This window comes from Typopeltis vanoorti, chromosome 8 (assembly GCF_054136105.1).
Source record: "Typopeltis vanoorti isolate ZY-2024b chromosome 8, IOZ_Tvanoo_1.0, whole genome shotgun sequence".
Classification (NCBI taxonomy): Eukaryota; Metazoa; Arthropoda; class Arachnida; order Uropygi; family Thelyphonidae; genus Typopeltis; species Typopeltis vanoorti.
The window spans coordinates 72,935,871-72,954,412 of record NC_143556.1 but is presented as its reverse complement, the minus strand read 5'-3'; the positions used below and the strand labels follow the sequence as shown (position 1 = coordinate 72,954,412).

Here is an 18,542-nt window from a genome sequence, read left to right as displayed (position 1 = left end):
GATTGGTCTACAGCTGTTTATGTAAATCACATATCAACAGCAGTAGACCAGTCATTTCTTATGTAAAATGATTTTTTCTTATAAGTATTATCTTTGATTTTAGCCACTCGTCTGAGTTTATCTTTTTTTTTTTTTTATGTATCTTTCGCCCACAAAAGTTTTTCTTGTAAACTAATAGTACATTTGTACCATGGGTGAGATATTGGAAGTTTTTTCCTACTTGGTTAGACTATAATAAATTTAGTTTAATTCCTTTATCCAAGTGTAAGCAAACAAAGTTTGCACCTGAAATATCTTCAGGACTGAGGCAACTCATGGTAAAGGTGGGCCAAGCTCTCATCACTCCTTGTCTCAGTATATCCCATAATGCAAAGCACATCTCCTTGCAGACATGTATAATGCTATACATTAAGGGAAGCCACTACCCAGGTCTTGTCACCCCTCGTTTCGTCTCTTCAGTGGGCGCCAGACCCAGAAGTGGTGATACTAAGGCAGAAGCAATGGAGAAGTCATATTTATATACGAGTTGCCAAAAGGTGTACTACCTTATTATTAAATTACTCTGGATTTAGAGAAAGATGTTGGAAGTTTTTTCTCACTTGGTTAGACTATAATAAATTTAGTTTAATCCTCTATCCAAGTGTAAGCAAACAAAGTTTTGCACCTGAAATATCTTCAGGACTGAGGCAACTCATGGTAAAGGTGGACCAAGCTCTCATCACCAAGCTCTTACCATGAGTTGCCTCAATCCTGAAGATATTTCAGGTGCAAACTTTGTTTGCTTACACTTGGATAAAGGATTAAACTACATTTATTATAGTCTAACCAAGTGGGAAAAAACATCCAACATCTTTCTCTAAATCCAGAGTAATTTAATAATAAGATGGTACATCTTTTGGCAACTCGTATAAGTAAATATGACTTTTCCCATTGCTTCTGCCTTAGTATCACTACTTCTGGGTCTGGCTCTCACTGACGAGACCTCAATAAAGGTTGAAACCGGTCTGGGTAATGGACCTTCCCTTAACATAGCATTATACATGTCCGCAAGAAGATGTGCTTTGCATTATAGGAGATACTGAGACAAGGGGTGATGAGAGCTTGGTCCACCTTTACCTCAAGTTGCCTCAGTCCTGAAGATATTTCAGGCGCTAACGTTATTCGCTTACACTTGGATAAAGGATTAAACTAAATTTATCATGAGTGAGATAAGGATTTTTTTTTTTTTTTACTATTTATTAATTTTATATATATATATATATATATTTTTTAAGTTTTTTTTTTTTTTAAATTTATTTTACATAGTCTAGAAATCCTACTCTAGATTCCAAACATGGAACTTTTTTAAGCCACCCCAGGCCTCCAATGAGCTGGGTGATGGCCTAAAAACAGTCACAAATATTCATGCACACAATGGGATTTGACCTACAGCCTGTTAATTGGAAAGCAGATATGTTAACTATTCAGCCAACAAGGAGGCTGTACCGAGTCCGGTTTATTCATAATGGCATTACTGTAGCATTGGACCTGAATAGATAAGAGTTCTTCTAGTAGAAATTTTATCAGAAATCAGCAGTACAAAAATTGGGAAAGCCACATGAGATTAAATATGGAAAAACTCTTGATGAAATTGGGATAAATGTTGAACTGTTCAAAGCCAGGTAAATGTGACTAAACAAAAGTAATGGGAAAACTTGGGTTAGAATATAAACTATAAATATAATGAAGGCAAGGCATTCTGTAGGCTTAAGACATGTCGTTGTTACAGAAAGTAAATTAGATTTGACAAGAAATTGGTTTCATCCTTCTTTTATTTAAGTGGGAACAAACAAAGTTATAAAAAGTATTTCACATGCAAACTTTTTGAAACACTTTCTACAGTTCTCTTTAATCCATAGTATTGTAATAATATGCTGATACACAATTCTGTTACTTGATGACAGAAATATTTCAGTGTACTTTATAGTTGGATATAAAATCAGGTATAAAACAAGGTGCATGCTATCACACTGATTGCATTATGAAGGAAAGAACATTAAACTTGATATCAAAACAATTGATATTACATATATCTCCTATAGATATACTCTCCTATATATATATATATGTGTGTGTGTGCGTGTGTGTGTGTCTTTTTAAATAATCCATTACATGTCTTTAGCTTATAGGACTTTAACTAAATTAAATAACTGCCATTAAAGATAAACATATGAAATCAGGCAAGAACCTGAAAACATCATTTCCATCCTCAATGAAGAACTTATAGAACAAGAAAAAGTTTAATGAAGTGAAGATAGAAAATTAGATATGGACGTAGGTAATAGAATAATTGAACTGGTTTGATGGGGAAATGAATAAGAAATAGGAAATAAGAAAAAAATTAGTCAAAATGTTAAACTAGTCAGTGTATGAAACAATCTTCAAACAAGTTTTAATTGTGGTTCTGAAAAAAACTGAGTTAGAAATAAACCAATTGATAAAAGGCTAAAAACCACAGATATGGAAGTTCTTTGAAAAATTAGGGTAGTATACTGGTGGCATCATTAGCATTCAAGAATGTATAATCACAGCTAGCCTTGAATGGGGAGGGAAAAGTTAGCAAAACAAGGATGCTAAGATGGTAGGAAAAGATCCAGAAGAAAATCATAATCTATGTTGATTGATGCATTCAGTAGGGCCTTAATTGATCATTGTAAGATTTTACAATATTGAAGACCTAACAAGAAACAAACTAATTTAGAAGAAAACTGTTGATAGTAAATTGGTACTATAAACTTAATTATGTATTTTCATAATATCCAGTACACTTTGGTACTATAAACTTAATTATGTATTTTCATAATTAAGTTTGAGCCTGTGTAGCTCAGTGGATGTGGCGTTTGCACACCATCGCGCTAGGCCGCACGAAGGAAGTCTTGGTTTCGAGTCTAGTCGGCGACTAGAGGAAATTTTTCTAAGCCTTTTTGAAGGATGAAGAGATGTTGGAAAGGGTCCAAAGGCGACTGACTAAGGTAGTTTCTGACCTCTGGAATGTCGAGTATGAGGAAAGATTGAAAAGATGTAATTTGCAGAGACTAGTGGAGAGAAGGAAGAGGGGAGATATGATAGAGACCTACAAGTTGGTAAGGGGTTGCTATAGGATCAATGGTGGAGAAGTTCTACAGCGAATAGTGGGAGATCAGGGGAGAACCAGAGGTCATCCCTGGAAACTGTATAAAGAGGGTGTGAGTAGGGGAGTGAGAGGCAGGTTTTTTTCGTGCAGAGTTGTGAATGATTGGAATGCCTTGCCTGAGAGTGTGGTGTCTGCAGGGAGTTTGAATGTGTTTAAGACCCGGTATGATGAGATGTGTGTGAGATAAAAGGACCTCCTAGATGAGTCTTTGACTCCATGAGGTCTTGTTTAATAATAATAATAATAATAATAATAATATCCAGTACACTTTTTGAGGAACACCTGTAAGGAAGTAATGGTGATAATAATTATTTAATATACCCTAGTTTGTATAGGTATTATTTCTGGGAAATTCTCATGTTACTCCTCTAAAAATAAACTATTATTTTTTATGGCTGTATAGACTATTTTCGTTTAGGAGTGCCCCTTTTTTACAATGTCATTGGCTTTTTACTCAAATCTTAGGGCGTTACATGATGTGTTATAAAACTGATATATGAAGAATAATATAGGAGGAAATACGGACATACCCTTTTGGATGTTGTTGGCTGTCTCCTTATTCCTGTATGCATTCATCTGCTGTTAAGGGGTAGGCGGGAAGTGGGGGGGAAAGCAATGTGGGGTAATTATTTGAAATTTTTTTTGAAAAAACCCAGATTTTTTATATATGTATACCCATCCTTATTATTAAGGGTGGGGTAGAGAGCACTTTTTGGGGGGGGGGTGAGAGAAGGATCTGAAAATAGAAAGCTATTTTTTGGGGAAGAGGAAGGATTGATGAGAAAAAGTCATGGGTGGTTTCATTTTTTATTTTTCAGAAATTCAGACCACCTGTTCTAAATTTCTTAAAGCAAGAAAAAGAAAGCAGATGGTTTTCCACACTTTCTGTAAACTATCTGAAAAAACAATAACTCAGATTAAAATTAAGTTCTAGACTACACAGCCTTCTAGACTGTGTAGTCTAGAAGGCTGTGTAGTCTGTGTAGACTTCTAGACTACACAGCCATAATATTTTTTATGGCTGTGTAGTCTACTTTTGTTTAGGAGTGCACCTTTTTTACAATGTTCATTGGCTTTTTACTCAAATCTTAGGGCTCCCACCCCTGACCTTTTCCCATCAATTCTTCCTCTTCCTCAAAAAATACTTTTCTATTTTCAGACCCTTCTTCCCACCCTTAATAATTTAATACATATATAAAAAATCCGTTTTTTTTTCGAAAACTTTTTCAAATAATTTCCCCACATTTCTTTACCCCCACTCCTTCCCCCTTTAATAGCTTAACAGCAGATGAATGTATGTTGCCGGGATAAGGAGACATCCAAAAAGGTATGTCTGTATTTCCTCCTATATTATTCTTCATATATTAGTTTTATAACACATCATGTCATGTAAGATTTGAGTAAAAAGCCAATGACATTGTAAAAAAGGGGCACTCCTAAACGAAAGTAGACTATGCAGCCATAAAAAATAATACCCTAGTTAGAACTTGATTTTAATCTCAGTTATTGTTTCAGGCAGATAGTTTACAGAAAGTGTGGAAAACCAACTGCTTTCTTTTTCTTCTTCTTGCTGTAAGACATTTAGGGCAAATGGTCTGAGTTTCTGAAAAAAAAAAATGTTTTTCAGGCAGTCTACCTATCCCTTCTATTTCTTATTCTACCAACTAACTTCTGCAATCCACATATCTTCAATCTGTCCTCATAGGGAACATTTCACAGGCCACTCACTATCTTGGTCATTGCCTCTGAATCCTCTCCACTGCTTCCTAATCCCCAAGAAATCCACAGGACCAGAGTTGAGCACAGTAATCTAGATATGGGCGTATTAAGGTCTTATAAAGAGGAATTACAACTTCCTTATCTCTACTTGTTAATGTGTTCTTCAATAGCCAAATAATCTTATGGGCTACCTTAGCAATATATCCTCTAAACTCTCTCTCTCTCTCTCTCTACCACCATCCCTAAATCAGTCACTAGCTTCATCTATTTCCTGGAGTACAGCGCCATCAATGTGATACACAGCTTGTAATTTATGTATCCAAAATGCGTAGCTTTACATTTCTTGACATTAAACTGATACCCATTAACTTTTGCCCATACTGACATTCTATTTAAATCATTGTGCAAGCTCTCCACATCACCTTGATTAACTATTACTCCACCTAATTTTGCATCATAAGCGAACAACTGAATATTTCCTTTCAGGTTATTTCCTGTATCATTTATGTACAAATTAAACAGCAATGGTCCCAGCACTGAACCTTGTGGCACACCATTAGTCACCTATTTTTGTCGTGATTCTGCTCCTCCATATACCACTTTTTGATATCTGTCCAGCAGCCATCCTCTTATCCACTTAACCAATGACATATCCATCCCTATTTCTTCTAATATGTGTAACAGTAGTCCATGTGGTATTCCATCAAATGCCTTTGCAAAATCCAGCATAATCATCTCGTAAGCCATTTCCTTTATCCAACTCAGCTGTTACTCTATTATAAAAAGTTAGTAAATTACTAAGGCATGCCCGACCTTTCACAAAGCCATGTTGATCCTCATACAATATGTCATTTTTATCTATCCATTCTTGAATTCTCTTTTTTACCAATTTTTCTAGTACTTTTACCACCACGTCTGAGGTACTGATTAGTCTGTAATTTGTTAGTCATAGAACCTCCCTTATGCAAAGGAAAATAAATTCGCCCTCTTTCTACTCCCTTGGAACTCTTTATCTGCTTTAGTATTCTCATGATTATCATCACTCATTAAGATTAATCTTCCATAGTCATTCTTATTCTTACTTGCCACATGATGAAAGAACTCTTTGAGATTTCCTTTTGCCTTATTGGCTAAATTCTTCTCATAATCTGATTTTGCCTTCCTTGCCATGCTGGTCACCTTTCTCTTTATATACATACCCTCCACATCATTTCCTTTTTCTGTAGCTCTTGCTTAATGATATTACTCATCGATCTAACTCCTATCTGATTAACCCTCCTTACCCTAGGTATACAATTTAATACTGCTTCTAGATGACCATTAATTATATCCCATGCACTACTAACATCCTTACCCTGCAGTGTTTTATGCCATGGTACAGATTTAAGCTTCTTTCTAAGCATGTCATAATCACCTGCCTTATAGTTCCACAAATACCCCTTCTTGATTGAATATTTGTCATGTTTTACAATCTCCCAAGTCAAGACTGCATGGTCAATTTCACCAATTAGAGGCAATGTTGTCACCTTGGTTAGGGATAGCTCTTCTGATCCTACAACCAAGTAATACTCTTCCAGCATTAGTCCCCTCTGTCACATTCTGCCTTAAGTAATTATCTCTCAGCAGGTGTATAAATTCTATTTCCTTTCTGCCATGTGGTCTTATTCCTTCCAGTCTATATCTCCATAGTTGAAGTCTCCTGTAATAATCACTTGACCTGTACTCATTGCGCTAATTTGGCAATGCACGTCTTCTAGATCATCTGTGTAACTCCCTGGCCTATAGCAACAACACTGTATATTTTGTCTTATTGATCTTAATCTCACACCAGATTGCTTCAAATGAACAGCCACCCTCCTGCCTGTCTTCTATTCTTTTTGATTGCAATTCATCAGCAGTACTCCCCCCCCCATCCTATCTTCTCTGTCTTCCCTGCAAATACTAAACCCTTCATATTCAGTCCCTGTAACTATATAATCTGCTTTTAGCCAAGTCTCACTAATGCCTATAACTTTTGGCGAAGTTGCAGTAACCAATACCAAAAAAAACTCCTCTCTCTTGTACTTGATACTTCTGGCATTAGTATATAGAAACTGCAACATCCCTTTAGTTGTCTGCAACTTAACTTTATTTTCTGAATTGATTACCCTATTCAATATTTTTGCTTGAGAAACTAGATTTGTTACTTGGTCATTCTCACACTCACTTGCTTCCACCCTAATTGCTTAAGTTTCCCTGAATTTGCACTTCAGCATGCTCAGTGAACAAAGCTCTTTCTCTCTCTCTTTCTAGACACCTAACATCAAAATCATTCAGATTCAGGCCATCCGCATTGTACAAATCTTTTTTCCATCAACCAGAGACCACAGATCCGCAAATTCTACATCATTCCTTTTGCCCAATCTACATTGTATAATTGGCTATCAATGCTCATCCCCTCAGTTTGCCTCTATCATAGTGTGGTAAGCGACTTACAATGTTCACCTTCTCGCTCTTCATTTTTGCCTCTTCTAACAACTTCTCAACATCCTCCCTCATAGAATACTTTTTGCCTCTCAAATCATTGGTATCAACCAATACAATCACATCCTTCAACTTACCTTTTTGTATCCGGATGGCGTGGCTAATGTCGCAATTTTTGCTCTTTGGAAGCACAATTTTGTCATACTTTCTTTAAGTACTCCTGATTATTGACTCTCTATACATAATTTTCTCCTTAACTTGTTTTTCCATTTTGGTTCGGTCATCTTTATTATTCTTTCAGATCATCTGCTTTTTTTTTCTTTCTTTTTTTTTCAGGTCTGCTTAATACAGCTGCTTCTGCATTTTTTCAATTTCGCGCTTTGTCCTATGAATGATAACATTTAAGTACGCTATTTCTTTATTGATATTCATTTCGTTTTGCTCTATTTCCATGGCCGCACGTTTGACATTATTAACATCATTTTCCATCTTACTGTCGGTATTTATTGCATTCTTGTCACCTAACAGACACTCACTTTTAAAACACTTAATACATACTCTCTCTCTCTAGTTTCAATTTACTTCCACATATTCTTTAATTTTCTCAATTCATACATTTCGCATACACCGCCCTGAATAATATCCTGCAAATTCAAATCGACGGACATGTGGGCTTTGTCACCATTGTTCAAAGGGTTAGTGCCATGCCAACAGTATCACAATAAAAGTGTTATTAATATACTAATACTCTAAAAATCTGAAAATTTACACTAATACACTACAGTACTCTAATTTTCTGCTGAAAAAACACAACAAAACAGATAAAAATCGCTAATTTCACATGAACGCTAAATTGCATGACCACTCACAATATGAAACTGAAACCCTGGAGAAAAAAAAATCCTTGCATGACTGGATGGAGAGAACAAGGGGGATCACCACTGGAGGTTGTACAAAGGTGTAGTTAGCAAGTACATGAAGACTAAATGTTTCATGTGGCAAGTAGTCAATGGATGGAATAGGTTACCAGAGGTGGTCATGAGTACTTTGTCAGAGAATGAGTGTAAGAAAGAATTGTGATAGGCAGTGTGGTCCCTCGAGATGAATCTTCAGACTTCTTGGAGATGCCCATCTAATAAATAATAACGATAATCTAAAGTTTCTGTAAATAATTCATCCACATTGCTATATGTGCAGTGGTTTCATAGTAAAGAAGAGATAGCAAGAATATATCATTTTTGAAATTGGTGTAATAACAGGTTTAAGCATATTAAGTTATTTGAATTCTAGCTCTGTTTAACAGTTCTTTAGATTTGTAAGCCTGTGCTAGTGATTAAATATATAATAATTTAGTGAGAAAAAAAATGATCCTATTTTTCCTTTTCTGTATTTAGCATGAAAGATATAGTCAGAAGCCTGAAGATTGTGATATGTTGCAGTTTTCTCAGCGGGCACTAATACCTAATGAGATTACAGATAGTGAGGACACATCTTCTTCTCATGGGACGCTAGATTCAATCATTCCACCACCATCTAATTTTGAAGGACTAAATCACCCATTTTGGGACATCGGTAGAACAGCCCATTTGGAAAACCAAATTTTAAGTAAAAGAACCATCAGAAAAAGAAGAAATGAAGCAATTCAATGTCATCAGAAGCACCAAATCAGCAACATCACTTCTTCACTGCTAATGGACAGGTTTGTAACTGAAAAAAATATTGAAAGTGAGAATACCTCAGAAAATATTGTGAAAACACCTACAATTGAAACTGTTGGAACAAGTAAACTTTCTCTTTGTGATTTACGGACTTCAGTGAACACATATTTTGGTGCTGCTGACCGAATAGCTAGCGGTGAAAAGTTTAACGTGTTAGCTAGGAGGGTATCTGTTGATAGTACTGTACAGTATCTTATTGAATGGGGAGGAACTGATACCTAAGGTCTTCCTTTTATTATTATTATTATTTTACTCCCTTCCCTCCTGCTCTTCTTTTGTATTGCCCTTGTTGGTGCTAAAGTTGCAGATCAAATGTTTGTTTATTCGTGTGTGTGTGTGTATGAGAGAGAGAGAATTTCTATTAGAAGAATAGATAGTGAACGGTATACTGTATTTATGCAGAGTATTAAAGTTTATTTTAGTCCAATTTAATTGGATTGTGGTATGGAAGGAGGAGGATTGAGAATTTTGGTAGTGTACTTTAATATTCATAAATTGAGGGTATAATAGATCCATTATATCAAAGAATATTCTGCAGAGTACATATCATATGTAAGACAGAAATTTTCATAAACAGCTCATACCATAATTATTAAAAATTCAAAGTACTTAAGATTTATAAGTTCTGCTTTACATTTTTGTTTGATGTTTAAATGTGAATATCTTTCAGCATAGTAATTAAGTTATACTTGTTTTAAAAGAAATAAAAAAAAAGCATAGTGATATAACTCTTAGACTCTTAAGCAGTATTACTTTGAATCTTATATTTTGAATGTACAAAAGAGATGCAACTTTCTCTTACTGAAGGCTGATTTTTAGAATTAATTTTTTTTTTAAATGCAGTGATTGTATTCATATCACTAATAGAAATAAATTAGTAACATAGTAAAAGAAAATTAATTTACATATCAAATTTTGTATATTTATTTTAAAATGTTTTTATAATAGAAATATTTCGTGGAAGTACTTAAACTATATTTTCATAATTCTAAATCTCAGTGCTGCATTCCTTTTTTTTTTTTGTTTATATTCAGTAAATTTATGCTATCCTATTTATTTAATATAAAATGTAAACTTTTATATTAAAATATTTTTATAATTAAAAACTGAAATCAACAAGAATAAATCAAAATCTCTTGAATTCTGTTATTCCAAGTGCAATAAGGATTTTGTTTTTAGATGAGATATATCAACTGAAATTACTTTATTTTCAAACTTAAAGTGAAATTTAAGATTTTATAGATTAATTCTATTTAGTAAACTTTTACTCCAGAACTATTAGTTATTAGTATTATGTCCATTTTCAAATTAGAAAAATGAAATTCTGTAGCCAGTTCTTATCTTATGAAATAATACTCAGCGCCTAACAAAATGTACTGCTTTTGTATAACTTAATTTTTTTCATTACTTTATACTTTATATGCAGTAAACTTCATAAAAAAACCTGCAGTGGTATTGATACTAAAGAATATGGAGTATTCCATAGAAAGGATGGCATATTCAGCACTCACAGAAACTGTTTCACCATTAATTGCTTAAGCATTCAAAAATGGTTTGGTGCAAAATATTTTAATGATTCCCAAAACTACTGCTATAAATCAAAAATAGACTAATTTCCTAAAATAAAGAAAACTTTTTAATCTCTGCTCGTAAATTTAGTACAGGCATACTCCAGTCATACGACATGTTAAGTTCCAGACCATCATTATATAGTGAATCACTGCCTTTTTTTTTTTTTTTTCAACTTGTATGTAATGGTTTAATAACATTTTTAAGAGTCATATATGTACATAAATTATGGTAAATAAATCATTTATTTATGTAAGATATACAAACAAAAAGGCTATTCTGAATATCTGGGCTTAAGGAAACAAGCCAACCAGTTTTGTCATCAGTCAACAATATTAAGAATTTTACTATTTCTGCAATAAACTTGTCACATTTACCGATAAATAGCATTAACTTGTGTAGCACTTTACACTTTTCACTTCACTAAAAAACCTTATCTTTGTTTTTAACAACTGTAACAACATTATTGTGAGGCAATTTTAGTCTGTGGTCTATCTTGGTGTTCAGTGCACCAACATCACTAAATTTAATCATTTTAATCTTGGCATGTAATGTAATAAGTTTATCCATCTTCTTTTCAGTGGAAGCAAAAGCACCCTTACTTTGAATTTTATCTTCCATTATTAACAACAATAAAATAAATCAATAGTTATGAATAATTTATAATTTACAGCAAAAGATCAAAACACGGAGAGATGTAGTGAGGAATGACATCATAAACAGAAAATTCACAAAAATTGTGAATTAGTTGATTCACAGGAACTTGTGCCACTAAAAACCATTGTATGAGTGAATGCTGCATCATATAAAAGGGCATCATTCATAATTGAAAAGTGTCGTATTAGTAGATTGTCATGAAGCAAAGTGTCATAAGGCAGGGTATTCCTGTACTGTGATTTTTTATTCTGTGTTGCATGGTACAATGTCGAAAATTAAGTTGCACTTTCTTATGTATGATATATTTACTTATTTACTCTCAGAAACTTTCTAGTTAGCATTTTAGCAATCTTTTCAAAGTTTTTTTTTTCTGTTCTTTATTTTGTTACTGTTACTTTTTTTTTAAGACTTTCAAATAATTGCTTTATAATTCGGTCAAAAGATCTGCTTTTAGCAGTGCATTATAGTATATAAAATAAATTATTTAAAAAAGATTTATGCATGTTAATTTTTTTAGCTTAGATCTTTCTAATTAAAGTCTAACATATTCTAGTCATATAAGGACTGCAGTAATTTCCTTACCGCATCTATTATATACAATTTGCTATTGATGTTTTTTATGTATAGAATAAAAACATTCCAATGTGATATTTGATATAAACCAAAAATAATTAGATGCAACCTATTGTTATGTGAGAAAGCACTTGATGCATTCACATGGAAAATGAAATCTTTTGGTAACATTAAAAGGTAAACGAATTAAGTTTTCATATATTTGAAAATGGGAAATCTTTGTCATAATGCATGTAAGAATCTCAGAAAAAAACTAGCAAAGCTTTTTTAGGAGGATGGGAGACTACTAAAAATGGTAATGTGGATATATTACTATTACATGCTCTATTGTTTAAAAAAAAAAAAAAACTTGTCTCCCTTACAAAAATCTAGATATAACACAATCTAACGCAGTATTTTATAAGTAGTTTCCAATCCTTTTTTTTTTTTTTTTTTTAATTGTTGGTATGTTGTTTGCGAGCTCTCACATTTCACTCTTCTGATACTCCTAATTGCATCAGCCCACCTATATCTGGCTTTTCTCTGGATCTTTTCATGCCATCTTTGTTTCAAACACTGGTTTTGCTAATCTTTTTCACCTTCCTGTTTTCTACATTTTTCTATTCTAACTGTTGCTTTGCAAATTATGTGTAATACGTTCCATTTCCCCTTCCCACCCTAATAATGCTGACCATAAATGATATTTGACCTGAAATTCTGAAATATGGTTGTATAAAAGTTTTTCTTATGCCTCCAAAAGCCCAAATCGAGGTTGGATCACCTAGATTTATTGCCCCCAATTTGTCAATCCCGGACCTTACTTCTCCAGTTTGGACATTGCGATATGATGTTATTATCTTGACTAATGGTATCTGTTCATCTTGTTTTTTGGTTTCCTCTTTTTCTTTTATCAAGGATTTTACTATTTATAGTCTTCTTAAGAAAACTGTAATTTTCCATATGAAAAACATGTCCTGTCCACTGCAACTTTTTGAACTTGATTATACTAGATATTATAGGCTCTTTATAGAGTTGATATAACTCATGATTGTATCTGATCCTCCAGAGACCATTATCATTCAATAGGACAAATATTTTTCTAATGTTTTTCTCTTGAAAGCTGAAATCAAATTCCCTACCCCTTGCCATATATATCCAGCTTTCACATCTGTAGGTAACAATTAGATAAATTACTGATTTCTATGTATTTGTACTTTAGTCTTCCAATGGATATCTTTTGAACTGAAAAAGTTGTACATTCCCCACAAAACTTTTATAATTCAGAAGGCTGGATCACAAAGTTGAATCCCAGATGATTCCAGTAGAGTTGTTATTATACCAAGTTCTAAAAAATTAATCTACATTGTAGGTTAATATCCCCCCCCCCCACACACACACAGCGACATGGATGTTTGCAAGTTTTTAGATGGTAGACGATTTTTGTGATCTGGTGGGAGAGCATCACCCTGTTTTATTAGAGGCCTAAAGTGGCCTGAAAACGTGCCATGCTTGCTTTCATAAACATCATATAACATGCAGCCTTGGTTAGCATATCTTATCTCCAACCAACAGTTTGTTGGTTCAGATCCCACTGTGGATATCTTTAGGTGGGAGATGAAGTTCAGTGTGAGACCACCTACCCACTTGTTTGAAGCTCGAAGTCTTGAGAAAGTTTTGTATTTGGTCTCCAGAGCATGGTTCCAGATTTAGTAAAATAAATAAATATATATAAAATTAATTGAAAAGAAAAAATCTTTAGCCTATCCATGATGCCAGGGTACTATAAATTTGCAACCTTTCTTGGGTTGAAAGTCAGATAAAAAAAAAAGGGAGGTATTTTAAATACTATTCTGCATATAAACAGAACTTGTGGCAGTCCTCTTTCTCCAGTATTAGTAAACTTTTATATAGAAACCTTTGAGAAGAGAGCCTTATATGAAAACCTGTTTCAAACTTAATATACTGAAGAGATATATCAATAATTTGGAGTCATGGACAATAATCTTTCTTTGATTTTCTTGACCACCTCAACAACCAACATCCTAACCTTAGGCTGTTCACTTGGGAACTGAAGTTTGAATTCATGGTTTGTTTCTTTCTTGGATTTAAAACTAACTAAAGGGTCTGGAAAAGTGAATATGTCTTCTGCAAATTAATAGATACCTCCATGCTTCTTCATGCCATTACAGAGCCCAAAAATTAGTTGTTATTTCAACACTATGAACAGCATCTTACCGTCTCATTAATGATGAGGAAGAGTTAGCTTAAGAACTTCAATCTAACAAACATCTTTTTATAGAATAGCTATAAAAAATGCATTATCTCTAGACTCATGAGCCAACAGAATACAATCAGTACTTTGATTTGTTAAAACTAGATACAGTCCCCTGAAATATCCAATAATTTATTGCCTGTGGTATTACTGCAAGATCTCATATTATGGATGCACAAAGAAGTATGTTAAACAACACATTGAAGAGCATAGTAGAGACATAGAATACCATAAAAGCAAGACCAGCTCTGTTGTGATTATCTTTGCATGATGCCTCAACAGAAGGACATCAGGTTTTATGGAATGAGTTGGAAATATTGTTCTGTTGTTATGACAAGACTGAGAGAATAATTTGGGAATCCATGGAGATATTATTAGGTTCTGTACCCTTGAATATAAACCCTAGAATTAGTTTGAATGTTTCTTATCTATGGTCAATCAGATAAGCAAACCAAGAGCATGTGAATGTACTCAGATATGCAACAAGAGCATGCGAACTTACACAACAATGGGCACAGGCTCACACCTAATTTCATTTATTTGGAATCCAACATAATACTGTATTTGTTGTCACCATGTAATCTTTTACTGTTTGTAGTTTGCCTCTTGATATTTTGTATCTTTCACACCTTGAAGAAGTTCCATATAATTTGGACGAAACTGGTCATAGTAAATAAATAGAAGTTGTTTTGTGTTAAACTTGCTCTCTGGTTTTAGGTTATTTAAACATTTCTCTATATGTATTGACAAAGTTTACATAATGCAAATATATATATATATATATATATATATATATATATATATATATATATATATATATATTATTTGTACTATGTATGTATATATATATTCCACCCATCGAAGGTTGGAAACTTGTTACATTTAGTACCAAGGGTGGGATCTGGAAACCCTGCTTTAGAGGCAGTGGTACATTCTCAATCTATTTCTTGCTTTGAATAAGCATAATAAGCACTGGACATGATAAAATAGGCTATTATTAAAGACATTCACAAACATCCATGCTTGTGGGTAGGATTTGAACCCACAGCCTGTTGATTACAAAGCAGTAATACTATCCACTGCAAACCAGACTGGCAATATACATACATATGTGTTAACAACAGTAATAACAATCCTGTCTTACAATAGATTTAACATCACACCATCTCCCTGTACATTTTTCATTTCTAATGCCAATTTGCAAGTTATGTGTAAGTAAGTTTTTAATGAAGAATAAATAGAAATCCTTTTAATATTCCCATGATTTCTCAGCTCTTTGTCATTAGGTAAAAATCTACTCTTGGTATTCCCTACTTGGTCTAAATTGCTCATTCTTCACCAGTTTTTCTCAGACATTTTTTAAAACTTTCTCAAATGTGTTTGAACACAAGAAATTCCTCTGCGATCCTTGCATTGATTTTATTTCACTTTTTATAAATTGGTGTCATGAAAGCTCTATTCCACTTGTTTGGGATTTTTGTGAACCAGCCTTCTGAATTATGTAAGGAAACTACTATCATCAGAAACTACTACAGAACTTTTATATCACATTATTTTTTTCCATTTTAGATTGAATATTATTTAGCTGCCTTTCTACATTTCTGCTAGCTTTTTTCAAGCTCAAGTTTTGATATGTAGTACTGGTTGTATTTTACCTAGATATTTCCTATTGGTCTGTCATTTGCTACCTCATTTAATCGTTTTTCAAAACATTTTTTTTAAATATGAAACTACTCTCTCTCTTATTCATATGTTGAGGGCTGTTAAAACCTTATACTACATTAGTGCTGTGTATGTGTGTGTGTGCACATATATTACTTCATATATCCAGAATATCCTTATCTGGTATTTTTATATCATTTTTATGATCTTTGATTCTTTTTATAACACTTTCCTCCATTTCTATATTTTTTCCCTCCAAAACCTTTTTTTCTTTGCTTTTGTCAACATATTTTTTACTCATTACTTAGCTTTCCTGCATTTTTCTCTATATGCTTTAAGTGCACATGCTGATGTCTTACTGGCCAAAAACGTTTTGTGTAATTTCTCCTTTTCATGGACTACTTCTTTATTTTCCTATGTCCATGAAATTCTTATATTTTTTCTGTATTTGTACCATCTGCATGACATGCTTTTCTGGATGAGTCAGTCATTCTTCCTTGAGTTTGTGACACTGTCTCTAAGGCTTAGTTCATGTTTTAAAACTCATTTTTTACTGGTAATATTTTTAAATTTAAGTTGATGGTTTGTTCAACTTTGATTTTTTTAAGAACTTTTAGAACACATAATTTATTTTCAGTTGGATATTTGTTTTTATTCTTTTCAGTGCTAGGTAGTTGTGGTGATTGCTTTCTATTTCAGAACATATGTGCTGTTGTATCATGGAGCATTCAAAAGATACCACTGAATCAGTTATGTTAAAAATAACATAATTGATAAGGCTTGTCTTGTTTTGTACATATTATTTCTTGTGAATTTATAAAAATTTAGTAAAACTTGTAAGTTAAAAGAAGTTTTTAAAAGTTTGTGTGTGTGATAAACTATACTGTTAAGTTCAGGAAGTGTATAATGTAAACAGATGTAAACTTTTTTGAAAATCTTTATTCTTATGAAAAGGATCAGATAGAAGGAAGGATATCTCCATGAAAAATAAATTTTAAACTCAATTTGAAAGTAAAGTTAGGCATTATCAGGCATACATAATATTGTATAGGCTTAATGTTGTCAGTGGATTAGCTTTTCATTGACAATTATGATTTGGTGACTTCTAGACATATGAGAAGGCGTTATTGGATGCATAACTGTCATGTGATGCAATGTTTATACAATTTATGTATGATAATAATAATAGAGGTTTCCAGACATTTAATTAGGTGAATTTTATGTAGTCACATAAAATCCCCCCCCCCCCCAAAAAAATTAAGTTTCAGTTAAATATTATAGTGTAAAATGGGAAATAGCATAAAAGTTTTAACCGTTTACTTAGTTAATATTTTCTTTTAACTCAAAAGACAAACACTGCTTGTGATATATATTGTTTTCTCTTGTTTCCACTTGTTTGTGTGCAAGTGCAGAGAACAAGAAAAATATCTGAACAGAAAGATAATAAAAACATGCATTTGCATGTATATCACCTCCACACATATACCACAAATACTCATGCACACACAATTTGTAATTGTGTTTTATGTTATTCAAAAATTTATCAATGCATTATGAAACCTGTTCTGGCTGAATTCAAGAGTTGCAGATTTTTCTATATATATAGAAAAATTTTGAATAGAATTTTGATAAGATTCATGAATAAGTTTTTAATGGATGCCACAAGAAAAATTGAAGAGTTGCAGTGAAACAGGAACCAAAATCAAAATGTAATTAATCATATTTATTTCTGTGTTTCTTAAGTTTAGTGATCAGGAATGACTTTTATGTGATATATTATTATTGAATCCTGATATATTGGCTACTGACAGCATGAGACCTAACAAGCTGAAATTTCATCCCAAACATTTTGATATTAAAGAAAAATCCCATGGATTTTTGCAGTGAAAACTCATTTGCCCCTGTAAGGTATTTATTTGAAAACTACTACAATTCCATTGACTTATTTTCTAGCATTGTATATAACAGCCAAAATAGTCACATAAAGTTTTTTTTCCCCAAGAAAAAATGAAGTTTCAGTTAAATATTATGAAACAGCCCACCAAATGCTCTAATTATTAATTTAGAAAATTTAATTCAAAAAATTTTATTTTTATATTAAAATATTCACATTTTAAGTATGAGTTTAAAATATAATAATTTTATAATTATAAAATTAGGTAATTTTACTCAGTTTCAGTTGCACACAGTAGAGAAAACTAGAAATCTTTATTTTAGAGATAAAACCATTACTCAGTGAGATAATGATAGTAAGGACAAATAGATCCTATATGCAATGTTATGAATGAATACCCAAAAGAATGTGAGCAGGACTAGTCTCTTTTCATTCCTTCCTCTTCTCAATTATTATTCTCTTTCGCTCCAGCAGCCAAATGTTCACGAAGGTCGTACACTGGTGTCGCACCTTATTCAATCCATTAAATATGCTTTGTTAATGTAATTGACTGCTTTGCATCAAGCAGGGGTTTCTTCATAGCAAAATAATTTCATGTAATGTTTTAATTTATTCTAATGTTGTAGGTGGATTGAACATTGGGATTCCAACTTTCTCATATTCTCTAATATTTACAATTTATTGAAAATCATAGCTGCTGCATTAAAATATGAATTAAAGTAGTAGTTCCAATTCTTACCATTATTCTTTGATGCATGTAAATTCAGTTTATTTGATGCACATAAAATTTCATTATAGTTTGCAGTATTTCTCTTGTTGTTTTTGTTACGCATCTTTTTTTGAAAACCATTTGACCAAAATATT

General features: G+C 32.7%; 1 protein-coding gene across 1 annotated transcript in view; it reads left to right on the top strand.

Annotated features, from left to right (window-relative positions):
- The window catches only part of LOC150104098 (PHD finger protein 19-like), a 57,252-nt gene extending 47,958 nt beyond the window's left edge, over positions 1-9,294 (top strand). The window contains exon 4 of the mRNA XM_090396399.1: positions 8,749-9,294. Within this exon, the coding sequence (XP_090252525.1) occupies positions 8,749-9,294 (546 nt within the window). The remainder of the gene's footprint in view (positions 1-8,748) is intronic.
- Positions 9,295-18,542: the final 9,248 nt, after the last annotated feature.